The sequence below is a fragment of the Carettochelys insculpta genome, chromosome 2 (genome assembly GCF_033958435.1).
Source record: "Carettochelys insculpta isolate YL-2023 chromosome 2, ASM3395843v1, whole genome shotgun sequence".
In the NCBI taxonomy this organism is placed as follows: Eukaryota; Metazoa; Chordata; order Testudines; family Carettochelyidae; genus Carettochelys; species Carettochelys insculpta.
The window spans coordinates 214,743,208-214,758,162 of NC_134138.1; the positions used below are offsets into that span (position 1 = coordinate 214,743,208).

Sequence of the window (14,955 nt, forward strand, 5' to 3'; positions counted from 1 at the left end):
GAAGCTGAACCAATTCTTATTTAAAGAGCATTCTTAAATAGGAAATTGAATCTATATTAAAGGGTGATCAAATGGCCAATGTATGCATAAAAGCACCTGACATACATTCTTACTGTGAAAGATTATATAGCATCCTAAGATCTCCTTGAGCTATTGCCATGACAGCAAGTCCTAATTAATTCAAAATATGACATTCTAAGCAGGAAAATTAAACAAACCCCAGTAAGTGTAACTTTCGGAAATATTTATTTTGAAGTATGTGTGGGATTGACTTCTTGGGTGGATTCTCAAAAAAGAAAGCAGAAACAAAAACCAAAGCATAACATCTAATAAGCTAGGGAAATTGTACTAAGCTTTGAATGTTTTACTTTGAAAATCCTACACCCCTCAGTAAAATCTTTAGTCAAATCTCTTCTTGTTTATAAAATAGTATTTGGTATCTCCATCTTGAAATCTACCAAACAGATACAAGCATCTCCTTTATAAAATCTCTAAACCCAGATTTGCAGCTGCAGTTCCCAGTAATGAACCTTTGATGGGTAATAGAAAAAATGCTGACTGCAAATATTTTAATTATACAGTAATATAACTTTTTTAAATGATAGCACATCTAGGGCATTCACTAAAGTATCCAAGTGACCGCTTCAATCTGTCTCATGGCATAGGTTGATCAATGTTTAAACATGATCAGCGTACAAACAAAATAATTACTTGGCTAAACTAACATATCAGTTTTTGCTTCAGCAACCATTCTTACAACACTTATTTATACATTATGTATGTCATACAGTATACATACATTTATTTTTGTAGAAATGTAATATTTGAGATGTTCTCTAGAAATATTATATAAAGCACGTAAAATGTATCTCAAATTATAAAAGTGCTAGTCTTATTCCTTGAGCATAGTTAATATTCAAATTAAGTAAGAAAATAAATTGAGATGATTGTTTTGTCTGCGTTAAAGAACAAGCTTTTAAAGATTTTAAATTGATGTAACAATGCAATTTGTAGCAAGAGGGAAAGATGTGCTCATGGTTAATGCTAGAAATTACTAAAAGCTAAAGTTATATTAATGTGCCCATTTATTATCAAACAAGAAAAATCCATAGTTCCTTAAAACAGAGAACTCTTCAAGTACATCTGTAGCAAAGAACTACTGTATCGTATAGCGTTTACATTTAATTTGCTGCCAAACTTTTTCAGAGAGAATATATTGCACTTTGTCAGAGAGGAACAACCTGCAGAAATAGTGTGTTGGGATAAAGTAGAATGGCCCTCTAGACAACTAACCAATTAATCAGCCGTGACAATGTCTCTTATGACTAAGTCTGCAAGAGGGTGAATTCAAAAACATGTTCAATGGTTCCACTTAAAAGAAGATACTGTCTTACATGATGAATGTGAAAAGTTGGTCCAAAGAAAATTTAAGTCAGCTATTTACAAATTCATTTAGTCATAGAAAAGAGCTGTATGCATAATTGAAAGACCTGTTGCTATTATATACAGACCCATGTCTCCAGCAATTCTGTCAGCAAAGTATACAAGTAGCTAAAATTTTGTATAATCTCTATCGAGAAACAATTCCCATGTTAAAGATCACATGATGCAGACCTTAGCAACTAACTGAACACTAAAGAGACGAAAATTTTATTCTCTTATTTCACAAAAAAGCAAAACGATTTGATGTATGCAGAGAGTTAAACATAAAAAGTTCCTTTGAGCTAAAATAAAACTTCAAGGTTTATTAATAAATCAAAGCAACAGGTCAGCTGGTGGTTAACTAGTAAAAGAAATACAAAGTGACTGATTTCTAGGGAAAAAGATCTTTGATGAAAAAAGAGCGTAGTCCGAAGTCGGGCAACAATACTACTCTGCATAATTGGAGAGATCCACATTTTGCCGACGGGTCCCAGAAGGAAGTAAAAAGTGCCTTAAAATAGCCCTGTTAATAGTTAAGGGTCAAATCCTCCTTTAAAACTCTCAGAGATATCCCTAAGGGATTTCCCTGAGTGAGGACAGAAGGATTGAACCCCAGTTGTTTTCTCAAGACAATTCAAGATCCACATTATTCGACTGAACGCTAGGCCTCACAGACGCACTATCATGTAGAAGACTCCTGTGAAGGATAAGAACAACCTTAGGAAATTTCAGCATGCTTCAGAGCCTCTTATAAGCTCAGTGCGTAAAATACAAAATTTATACACACAGGGCCAAATCTTCCTCCTCTTATTCAGCAGCTCCACTGCATTCGAAGGTGAGCGCAGTTACGGACACAACCTCTTCCCATTTTACCTTCTTTTTTAGTGGGAATGCTTGTTTTTCTTCCCTTTCTTTTCCCATAGGTTAAATAAAGAAATCAGACCTTCCCTTGTTCCGAGAATTGGGTTTCTGTAAAAACAGCCCATATTATCAATTGATAGTTTTGGTTCTCTGATTGCTATTTTTTTAATATATGTTAAGTTTTGGGAACACAGTAAGTATCTAGAATAAACAGCATCCAATATTCAGTAGTCCAAGGCAAATAAATGTTTTTGTCCTTCCAAGTAGGCCAAGTTATTTTCAACCTCGTGTCCAGAATATCAAGAAATTTCTTTGTCTTTAGACGAAATCTCTTTGTCACATAAAATGTAACCTGACTACTCACAAGCGTCCAATTAAGCAGACCATTTCAGTTTGTTCAGTTCAGATTTTTAGTATTTCTCTTATCTATTCCATAAATGCATACATGAAATAATTTAAATTTTGGAAGTTTGATAGGATACACATAAAGACAACAGAAACATTACTGTCCCTAGAATTTGTAACGGTCACTAATTCTTTACAAACCACACATGAACAAAGCTGACCCATTATCCTTTTCTTATCAATAATTAAAGATTGCTTAGTTAACAGGAAAGTAAGAGACTCCTTACCATTATCCGTAGAGTAAAATTAGGATGAGTTGTTTTGTTCAGTCACCAAGTCAACTTTTCCCGCTTAGTGACTTTAAAAAAAAAAAAAGGGGCGCAGTTTGCCTGTGATAACCAGGGGAAAGGTGTTGGGTTTGTATTTAAGAGAAGACCATCAGAATCTTATTTTGTTAACCCAATAAAGGATGGGTCTCATACTTTACAATCAAGAGCTTAACTCCAGGTAGAATAGTGACAGAGAGATAGCCGTGCTAGTCTGTGTTATCTCAAAACAAAAAAGCAGTCATGTAGCACATTTAAGACTAACAAAATTTGTTAGTCTTTAAAGTGCTACATGACTGCTTTTTTGTTTTAACCGCAGGTAGTTCTACTTGCTTCTAACAGTTTCTTTTCGTAATGAGACTAATTTTTCCAATAACCTTTAACTCACTAGATTAACTGATGTGGAAAATGTGACTAAAAACTTGTCAAACTGTCTAGCCTCCAACCCAGCACAAAATCAACTTTGTAGTAAGTGTTGAAGGACATCTAGCAAGGAGCAACTTGCTCAGTTTATAATCCACAGCTATGTGTTCACAGAGAACAGTACTACACCATCTAGTTAGCTGACAGCAGGCTTCACTTTCTACATTAGAAGTGGTTACCTTAAAATACAGAGCTTTGGCACTTCAGAATTTTCAGTTTCTTTAAAGATTCAATTATTCATTTAAGTAAATATCACTGCTGGGATTATCCACATCCAGTGGATATGGGAAAATTTAGCTTATAATAGCAGGGTGACCTTCCGCATCTAACTTTGATTTACAAGATAAAAGCAACTTTTAAACTAAAGAGGCTTTCTGCTAATAGAGCTTATTATTCCAGAGACAGGAATGATTTTCCTAGAAAGTTGTCCCTGTGTGCACGCCTATTATCTTCATTTTTCTCCTTCCACTAATGAGCATTTATCTAAAGAGCCTGTTAATCCTCTGATGTGTGCTTCTGGTCAGAGGTAACAGTTTGAATAAAACCACTAATCACTTATCACTAATCACTGATCGTTAACCACACTTTTCTCTAGTACTTTGCAACCTGCACTGCTCCCTTTAGGACTAAGGAGTAACAAATGAAAAATTAACATTTTTAAAGTATTTTTAACATTGCAGTACTGAATTCATCCAAAGACATGCCAAAGGGGGCATTCAAACTTGTACATTTTCTACTTTTTTTTTTTAATTTCTACCAAAGTGCATCTACTTCAGACAAACTCCCACAAAGTATGTCAGAGATTTTCTTTTATTTTGTTCTCAGCCTGTTAAAAATAATTACAGTCTGGTTTCTGGATTATTTCTGCATGACAGTTTCCTAGAAGAAAGTTCTTCCTCCAGTCTTATTTGACACACTGTATTTTCTCCAAGTAACCAGGCAAAGGAACTCTGGTGCAATTCAATGAGTTAGGAGAAGAGTTATCTTTGAAATGTATGGTCTCAAGGAAAACCCAAGAACTCTGTTGTCTTTTGCTCTAGCCTCTGTTTTCATCCGTCTGTATATTGTTTCCTACTGATACAGTTCAGAAATCCTCTGGTCATGCTGTTTAAAGTAAGTACTCTCTAGGTGTTTAATTATAAAAGACACGTGGACATTCATTTTATTATATTATATATTTGAGCCATGTCTTTCAGACTGTAACATTTATTATACTAAACTCTGGAGATGAGGAATCACTCATCATGCCTGGACATAAATAGCAGAAAAGGCAGGGTTTTGCAGGTATTCCCATTACATTCCAGGAGCCCTTATAATTCCGTAAGGACAAAACTTATCCAAGGAGAAGAGAGAAATCTAAATCAGTGGTGGGGTAAAGGAGATCTGCACTGAACTGGGGGATGGGGGGGGGGGTAAAAGCGATGTGTTTAGCCAGTGGGACTAAAAGGGAGAGTTGCTTTGTCAGCACTTCTAACCCTCTGAACTCTACAGTATCTAAGGCTGTTAATCAAACACTTACTAGCCTGCAGAATGACGTAATGGCCCAGTATCCAACCTTATTCCCAGAGATATGTCAGAAGGGGGCTGAGACAACCAAACATCGAGATGCAGACACCTAACAACGAAATATACACACAGCCCAGTCCAGGGCTGAGCCTCAACAACAGCCATCCTGTGGTGGCTGGAGCTGAGGAAGGGGCTGGGCGAAGCTCAGTTTGTTGTGCGGCTACCCCTAAAAGTCCGTTTAAGAGACAGTCCCCACACGGGAAGCAGCAAGCCGCGCGCCGCTCAGCCTCGGGTACTTTGGCTTCAGATGCCTCTTCCCAAACTTGAAGCAAAGTTGCCGCGGCTGAAAGCAAGCTCAGCTCCGAAGAAAGCGAAAGCCTGAGGAAGGGAGGGGGGCTCCGCAGAGCGATTCCAGCAGCCAAAGAGCTGTCCTTGCAGCAGCGGCAAGGGAAGATGTCATGCCGGAAAGAAATCAGGCGAAGATGGGGTTGGGGGAGGGGGTCAGCGTTAGCTTACCAGACTGTTGTGTCTAGTTAAAAGAACAACCCCTCTCCCCCCCAGCGCGTAAACCAGGAGCGCCCATTGCGAGCACCGGGCGGCACCTACATGCTCCGGGCAGGCAGCGGGAGGTGGCAGCGGCGGTTGAGTCTCAGCAGCCCGGCACAGATGCATGCGGTCTCGGCCGCATACTGATGGCTTGACGAGCGCTCGTTTCCACACACACGCACACGCAGCCGGAGAGTTTCCGAACTTTCCAACTTGTCGGTCGCTGTGCTGAACTGAACCATCTCAGCGTTTGCTGCTTCGCCCTCCCCTCCGACTGCTCTCCGGGGCTGCTGCAACTTTTCCGCTGCCCCCTCCCGCCCCGATTCGTTACACCCCCGCCCAGGCACTTGGAGGAGCGAGGGGGAGCGATCACGCACTCGTCCAAAAAGCCATCTTCAGAGCAGCATCGCCTGAGCCGGCATCGCAGCCACGAAACACTGGGGACTTGGGGGTGGGTGGCTCTAACGGGTACCAGCGTAAATTGAAAACAAACTAAATATAAGTGTATAACAGCTCCCCCCCTGCCCCCGCCGGCGCAGTCCCAGGCTTAGTAGCACAAACTGCTCACCAGACACCCCCCAAAAGAACCCCCACGGAATAACCCCCTTTGATGTCTCCCTCCTGACTGTAGACCCGTCCGTCCGTCCCCCGTCCCCCCCGCTCCCCAGTCAATTATCACCTGCCCCCCCGTCCCCAGAAGATCAGTCCCATGCACACAAGTGCTTGGAAGCGTCCAGGACGCGCGGGTTTACATGCACTGCAAAGTAAGTTTCCTAAAGCCAGCGCAGCGTTTAGAGGAACTTACCAAACAAGTGTAGAAGGGAAAGGACCAGCAGCTTGGGTGAAGGAACCACGTTGGACTGAGAGAAGGTTACAATACGTTCTATTTAGAGAAGCATTACATCACCCTCCGTGACGTCACGTGGGATTCCTGAACTTCTAAATCATTGCGGTCCCTGCTCCGGGGGAAAGTGGAGGCGATAGGCGGGCATGAGGGGCGTGTCCTCCCTGGGCTCCGCCCCTTCTTCAGCAGAGCGGGCGGGTGGAGAGGAGGCGAGCGCGAAGCAGCAGTGTTGCAAGCTGAAGCTTGCCGAGCTGGCTGTGACAGGACTGACATTAGGCGCGTGAGTCAGCTTGGAAAAAATCTGCTTTACGGAGTTCGGGAGGAAGCAGGGACGAGTCCAAAGAGGCGGGTTCCCTGCCCGGCTGCACTGATCGCCGGGGCTGGGCAAGGGCAGGTTCCCGAACTGGATGGGTTGGGCGCTCCGCTCCCCTGCCCTAGATCAAGAAGGATGCCAGGCTCCTGGGCTGCCAGTGTGTCGGCTGATGGGCCCGAAGGAAGCGAACTCCCCACCTCCTGGGGGAATTAAGGACACTTGTCTTTCAAAGAGCGCTGTCGACCCCCATATCTGAACTTGCGGGGTAGGGGGTTTGCTAGGGGATTATAGTTTCGACATCCAGTTCATTCCTTACCAGCCGCTGTTGATACACGCAACTACTTCCCTTACAAAGGGGGCTTCTAATAGGACTTTTATTAACATGCTGTTCTTCCTAGAAGTGATATAGTTGGGGAGATCAGACGTTATGGCAAGGGAGACAACAAACCAGCAGTCCTGAGCACTTTAAAGACTAACAAAATAACGTATTAGGTGATGAGCACCGAAGTGGGTCTGTCCCATGAAAGCTCATCACCGAATAAATTATACTGTTAGTCTTTAAAGTGCTGCAGGTGTTTTGTGAAAATGCAGACTAACACGGCTGGCTACAACTCTGACCATTCACGGTGCAAGAAAGAGAAGGCATTTTAGTCTTGCATGTGCAGCATTAAAGGGCACAATGGCAAAATAAAAGTTAAAAAAAAAAGTGCATTGCCTTCTCTTTCTTACAGCTACCTTGCTACCACACAAACAACTGCTACTGGCTCCCGGTAGGGGTTGGATCAGCCTTTTAGTGGGAGCCGGGGGAAGAATGGCTGACGGAAAGGAACACGAATCAGGTGGGGGTCTAGGGTCTATTCCTGATATTATTATGGTGCTGTGTTACTTTAGGCAAATCAATTAACTTTTCTGTAGACTCAATTTCCTTAATTGTTGTTCTGTGAGGATAGTACCTTATCTATTCACAAGCACCAACATGATCAGCGTCAGAAAAGATGTAAAAAAATAGAATGTTTGCCCCAAGGCTGCAAACAGTGTGTGTAAGCATATGTGTGAGTTTTAGTCCCAGGAGTCGGTTAGACTACTCCAAGGACTAAAGTTACACACAGGACATGCCGATTCCCAGCACTTCTAGGCTTGGCAATTTATAGCCCTGGTACCTCTGGCCAGTGATCCCAGATACTAATTTTTATTTATAGTGGTCAGCGTTGGATCCTTCTAATTATCTGGAGATATAGTTGACTCTGCTGCCTTTTGAACATGTGAGATCCTACCCCATTTAGTACACAGAAGAACGGTCCCAACCCTTTCCCTGGCTGTAGCTTGCCTTCTTACTAACACAACAATAAAATACACCACCCTCTTTAAACTTGCTCCCCAAGCCTGGGTGTTCCTGGAGCAACCTAACTACCCATGTTCTAGTTTCTTCTGACCCAAACAGATACTCTCACCCTCCATATATCCTGATTGGAGCTAATTGGAGGAGCCCACCATTATGACTCAGCATTAATTATTCAGACTCTCGATGCAGGCTTTCCACACCTTAGCCAAGCATGATTCAACATAAAAGCTCTGCATTGCTATACACCTACTTAATGCTTACTGTCCTTGACTTTTACCAGAATTTTTATATGGGGTTTAAAGCTCATAGAAGGAAACAGATATCCTGATCATGGACTTTGAGATAATTTAGCTGTTTAGGGTATGGGTGAAGGAACTATCTGCAGTATAGTTTGCCTTTATTTTGTTGGTATTATTCTTGGGAATTGATAAATAAGCCTATGCTTATAAAAGGCCTTTAATTGTACATGTTCCCAATTCATATTACAAACTAGAACAAGAGAATTGTTCACAATTGTGGCTACTTCTGGGTGAAACATGGCAGTCATTTAACAGCACACAGGAATGCTGAACAATTAAGACTATATATTAGGACCAGTAGAGGGAGGCAAAGTGGAACCATCTTTTTGTCAGTCAGGAAATGTTATGTTATCATACAATTGATATTCTCGGAAAACTTCTTCCATGTACCGATGCCAAACTCATGGCATTTGAGTAGTGAAATAAGAGCTTCTTTTTCCAAGAGCCCAAAATAAAACAGATCATTAGCTGGTTATTCTTTTGGCACTAATCTCGCTCCCTCCTGAAGTGCAACATCTTTGGTGATGGCATCAGGAATGAGGCTAGCTGTGGGAATGGTTTTGGTTGGGCTGGGGCATGCGGGGGCAGAATAAAATTGTGACTAATATTTATCTTTGATCAATATTTATTATGAGTTTTATAATTGAACGTAGGTTTGTTTTTGTTTTCAGAGTTATATTTAGAGCCCAAATGATTTACTGCTAGACTGTAATGAATAGAAATTAGATTCCATTTGGGGTCTATACTAACTGTCATTTTCTGTTTAGCATTGTGCTAAGAATGCTAGCTATAACTGCTCAAATATTTTGCATGCTGTCACCTTGGTTAACTTACTTTGGCATTAAGTAGAATCGATCCAGTGTGTTGTGGGCATGAATTCACTGCACTTGAACAGTTTCATGGATTCTTTTCTATTATATAAAATAGAAAATGAAATAACTGGTTATGAAATAACTGGACATTCAATGCAAATTTGGCTCAGGGTATTAATGATCTATCTTTCCAGTCTTGTGCCCACTTGTATTAACAAAAGTCCTTCCATTGACTTCATTAGACCAGACTCCAGATATGAAGCTTATCAAGCCAAGAAGCCACATCATTTAAATCTAGGCCTTGCTTTTTCCCAGTTGCCCATATCTGCAAGCTCCAATACACCACTCAAAAAACAATGATACATATATCATCTCCATTTCAGCCTATATGTTCCCCTCTTCTTCAGACTCTGAACTTATCCAGTTACCACTCTCCATGATTTTTCCCATCCCCTTAGCAGTCTCCCAACTACCACCTTCTCCCTGAATTCTGGCTCCTACAGGGATACGGGGTCCAGGACAAATCAACATGTATAAGTCTCACTTAACATTTTTATACAGTGAAATCTGATCGGGGAGGGAACGCCAGTGCTGGAACGTGAGGGACAATGGAGAGTCAAAAGGTGATGCTCATATTAGGAGTGAGCAGGCCCTGTGTGCTGGGGGGTCCCAAAGATGGAGGGTTCTAGGATGGAAAGGAAACAGATAGGGTCAGCATAGCACTGGTGAGTGTGCCATAGGTGGCACAAGGTTGCTGGCAACTCCACGGCAGTGGGTGTCACCAAGAGCCAGTGGACAGAGTGGGGCAGGCTAATGCCATTGCCGCCACTGCCAGAGACAGAGCCCAAGCTCCACCATGCTAAATAAGGAAAAGAAATAAAATGTGCACTTGTCACCAGTGGATGCAGGGTCAACCCCTGCCACTGGCATCAAGCCCCACAAATCCCCCAGGCTGGCCTGGCCTCCCAAAGCTCTAGTCCCGTCCCCCTGGCCAGCCTACACCCCCAGGTACTCCTAAGCCCATCCTCCAAGCCATCCTAGCACACCCCACATACTAACCCCACTTCTCTGTAGTGGCATAGCAGTCCTTGCTCAACATACACACACTGAATTGTGGGGGCCCATCAAATCACAGGGCCTAGAACAATCGCCCCAATTTGCCATACCCAAGCGATGGCTCTGCCTGCAAATTTCACGCCTACCTGCATTCGAGTTCTGCTCCTTAGTCCTCCTAACTCCTGCTTTCTAGGTGTCTGCATAGGAGCATAGAGTATAGAAGAAATTGTATTTCCCATGTGCTCAGCACCTATGCTATAGCAGCAGCTGGCAGCTGGGAGGAACAAGTGCAAGCAAAGTCCTGCTCCATCCCTGTGGTCCCAGTTTAGAGCATACTCAGTGCAGATGGAATCTTTGGCAAATTTAGATGCAAAACTCTACTAGGTTTCTACTAAATATGTGCAAACTGCAATTTTAATTATTTGGCCAAATCTGGGATGGCAAAAGGTATACACTGACTCCAGGATCTCCATCCTGTCAAATTTCAAGTTCCTGCTACAAACTATGGCGGCATAAAACCTACCTACTCCAGTAAACAATTGTAGAATTAGTTTTATTATTTTTAATAAGGGGAAAACAATTTAGGTAAATAGTTGCAGAGTCAACAGTCACATTAATCTGTAGCTTCACAAAAAAAAAACAAGCAGTCCTGTAGCACCCTAAAGTCTAACAATTTTATTTATTAGGTAATGAGTTTTTGTGGATAATCTAATGAAGGGGATCTTACCCATGAAAGTTCATGTTCTAATAAACAAAATTTAGGCAATATGATTCTCAGAAATGGCTGAATCATTTTAGCAGAAAATTTCCAAAGAAACTCAGCCTGAGGCAGACACCCATCATAGAAAATTTCACCCAAAACAGTTAAAGCTAAAATAGGGCCTTATACTGGGAACTGTTGAGTATCCTTAATTAAAGAGTTCTGCTCACTTAATCTATACCACTATGGAGGTGTTCCATAAGTAATAGCACGTATAAAGCAACCCAGCCTTTTCCCATTTTTCTCTCATCAGATTTTCTGAAACAATTATGTAGAAATGAATTGCTTGTCTGTCCTTGTGGATGAAAGTGTCTTTTAAAACATTTTTACATCTGCATTGTGTTTTCTTATGAATGCTGTTGATTACTTGTATTAAAGGAACAAACAATGGAGAAGGGAAATGGTAGAGGTGCAAATACCACATATAAGCCGTGTCTACATGTGCACGCTACTTCGAAGTAGCGGCACTAACTTCAAAATAGCGCCCGTCATGGCTACACGCGTCAGGCGCTATTTCGAAGTTAACTTCGACATTAGGCAGCGAGACATCGAAGTCGCTATCCTCATCAGGAGATGGGGATACTGCCCTACTTCGACATTCAACGTCAAAGTAGGGACTGTGTAGTCATTGTGCATCCTGCAACTTCGAAATAGTGGGGTCCGCCATGGCGGCCATCAGCTGAGGGGTTGAGAGATGCTCTCTCTCCAGCCCCTGCGGGGCTCTATGGTCACCGTGGGCAGCAGCCCTTAGCCCAGGGCTTCTGGCTACTGCTGCTGCAGCTGGGGATCCATGCTGCATGCACAGGGTCTGCAACCAGTTGTCGGCTCTGTGGATCTTGTGTTGTTTAGTGCAACTGTGTCTGGGAGGGGCCCTTTAAGGGAGCGGCTTGCTGTTGAGTCCGCCCTGTGACCCTGTCTGCAGCTGTTCCTGGCACCCTTATTTCAATGTGTGCTACTTTGGTGTGTAGACGTTCCCTCGCAGCGCCTATTTCGATGTGGTGCTCCGCAACGTCTAAGTTGAACATCGACGTTGCCAGCCCTGGAGGACGTGTAGACGTTATTCATCGAAATAGCCTATTTCGATGTTGCTACATCGAAATAAGCTACTTCGATGTACGCTTCACGTGTAGACGTAGCCATACAGTGTGTGAAAGGAGAGAAGAAATAAAAAGAAGCTTAATGATAATGGAAACTAGTCAGATTTTTGCAGTCTGCTGAGATGAATTGGGGTGACGCTCAATGTGAGTAAAGGTAAAGGACAGGAATGCTGTTTCAGCAAACACCCAGAATCTTAGTCATTCCAGTAAAATCAATGGTGGGCATAAAGTAAAGGTATTACAATAACTATTTGAGTTGTGTGGGTTGAAAATCCGTTTTCACTAAGACATTATTGATGTCACATAAAATGACTATTTAGTGCTGTCTGTCTTAGTTTCATATTTTACATACCTGTTCTTCTCATAACATCATTAAACACATGGTTAAGCAAGGTGGTGCCAGTGCTGAGTGTTACCCTCATCAATTTTGGCATTTACGATCTAGTATTTCACTAGAATCTCAGCAGCTTTTAACCTAATCGAACAGTAATTCATTCTCTTCTTTACAAACCTCTAAACATTTCACATCTGTCAAATCCTTTGCAGTGACATTTATAGCATGTGAAATTTTATCAAAGATCCATACTAGTCACAATAAAAGTAAAGCTATAGAAATGAAAGGCTAGGAGGAAAGGTTTTTTGCTCCCCTTTTTAAAATACTCAGTCTATATTTATAATAAATGTTGTTTTAAAGGGGGATATAAATGATGCTATTTGGTAATTAGTTAAACCTGCAATTTCCTGAGCAAATGTGAACAGACTGTTATTATGCAACAAACTCTAGACAGCACACAACCACACCCTGAATATTAGATCTGCATTAACAGATCCCCTTACCCTTTCTGCTTAACTTTAGCCGTGTTAATAAACAAATTATCCAGTTAACATGGGTACCAGGAAAGGGAAGAAATTAATTTCTCTGATCTCAGGAGATCATTGAGAAGTACAGTAGTAATCTTTGCCATATGAAACAAGGGTGAGAAATGAGGTGGAGAATGAGCCAAAAATCAACACAAAATCCCTTTTTGCTTACTGCTTTCCTTTCATCTCACATTCTTTTTGAAATTGCCACAAAATCCTTTGGACGACACATTTACTCTTGGTTATACCAATATAGAGAGAGGAAGGACGATGTAGTGGTTAACATGCTGAACTGCTGCAACATTGAACTGCATGTGAGGAATCCTGTCACCAAATGACCCAGCAATTTGCTTTGTTCTGATCATGCTAACGTATGTATGAGTAGAGTATAATTATATTAACCTAAAAACATACTAGAGTATTTCATCTTCCTTCTATTTAATTAAAACTAATTTCCTGAAAACTTACTTAAGTTAATTCAGAGTCTACATGTGGACTGTAGAACCCTTTAAAATATTGCTCTTAAACTAAAAATTTGGGTCTCAGTGCACAGCTTCCCAAAGAAACTTATGCAGAATGCAGGCAGAGAAAAATAGACACCCACAGCACACTTTCTCTGAAGGCTTCCAAAGCATTGGGCTCAAACTCACAGTCCAGAGGTATTGCTCAGTTTTTAACTTTGAGCCATTGTGTGCTAGTTTTCTAAGACTTTTAACTGAGCCCTACTCTTGCTGTTACTTTCATTTCACATTCCTAACCATATAAATGTAGCTCATGCTAACCTGGAGTTCCAACTTTACACCCCCCCACAATGCTTGGTTCCCTGAAGGGGCAGTGGGTGCTGAGTTATAGCTGAGTGAAATCAAGAGTGGCTGAAATTAGTTTGGGGAAAGATAAGAGCCAGGCTTGGAACCATGGGATGTGTGAAATAACAATCAGAAGAACTGGATGACTTTGTAAACAGATGATTATTTGAGGGGGCCTGTCTATCAGGAACACTTTCTTCAAAAGACCTCAAATGTGGACCACAACCATACCACCACACTCTTATGAAGCACAGCAAATTTCAAGACAGAGTAAGCATGTGGATTTTAGTGCACTTAGAAGAGTGATGTAATACTTGTAGATCCTATTGGGGCGGGGTGTGGCCTGTGAGGTATTTTGTTTACCATTGGCTATGCACAGGATTGCCAGATTCAGCTAGTTTTCATCCACGTCACTTTTTTCTACCAATATTTCTAAAGTGACACACACATAAAACAATGGCATGTGAAGTGAGCTGAGTGCTAATGGCACGCTACTTGACTGTGGGAACTGTGCGCTCTGAATCCAGTCAAAGTGCTGTTCCACTTCAATCAGCATGTCCCTCGGATTCTAGATACACAAGCACAGTTAGCAAAACTACCTTATTTTGGGGGATCATCTTGGTTACAATCTTGCGGCCCACTGAGATGAAGAAGGGCCTCTCATGTGACTCACTCACTAGCCTAGGTTGCCCACCACTGACTTAGAATGATCATCCTCTGAACAGAAAGTGAGATTCAACCTTAAGCACTGGTTGAGGGATGGCAGGGATGGCACTGAACTATAGTGCTGAGTTGTTATAATTTTTGAATGTTGTGTGTGTTATGTTTCTGGTAATCCAGTGATGTGTGCTGCCTCATGCAAAGAAAAAACTGGAAGAGCTATTGAGGGTACAGTTGAGCTAAATTTACATCATAAGAGAGTAAAAGACATATGCAACAGTGCACTCATCTCTCACTGTATGAGCACAATTGGTTCCTAACTTTTTGCTCGTAGGCGAAAATTCATAAGAGGGACACTAAATTCCTATTAAAATATGTTTAAAAGTCTCTGATTGGTTCCAAGTCCTTGGAGTGGCAGCAGGTGGTGCTGCTTTTGAAAGGTAAGTGAATGTGGGGTTGGGAGGGGGTTAAAGGCTGGGGGCAGTTTGGGGCCATGAGCGGGAGGGAGGGTTAAAACCTGCTGGCGGCTCAGGTGGACTAGGTGGGTGCTTGTTCCCTCTGGCTGCAGCAGAGGTACCTGGGGAGGGAGTGCAGGGTGTTGGGGGTTCGGAACAGGATGGGGGGGTGTTGGGAATGGGCTGGGGGCATTGTGTGGGGAGCGGTGGGCTGGGGTAAT

General features: G+C 42.1%; 1 protein-coding gene across 5 annotated transcripts in view; it reads right to left on the reverse strand.

Annotated features, from left to right (window-relative positions):
* Nucleotides 1–6,321, reverse strand: part of CREB5 (cAMP responsive element binding protein 5) — a 373,995-nt gene extending 367,674 nt beyond the window's left edge. The window contains exon 1 of one of the 5 annotated variants that reach the window (XM_074984562.1): nt 6,235–6,321. Coding sequence is in view for 1 of the 5 variants with exons in the window: in XM_074984561.1 (XP_074840662.1) it covers nt 5,490–5,555 (66 nt within the window). In the remaining 4 variants the exon portion in view is untranslated. Of the gene's footprint in view, nt 1–5,489; nt 5,758–6,234 lie in introns of those variants that run through there. The other 4 variants (XM_074984563.1, XM_074984564.1, XM_074984565.1 and 1 more) reach the window with 4 other exon arrangements.
* Between the last annotated feature and the right edge of the window lie 8,634 nt (nt 6,322–14,955).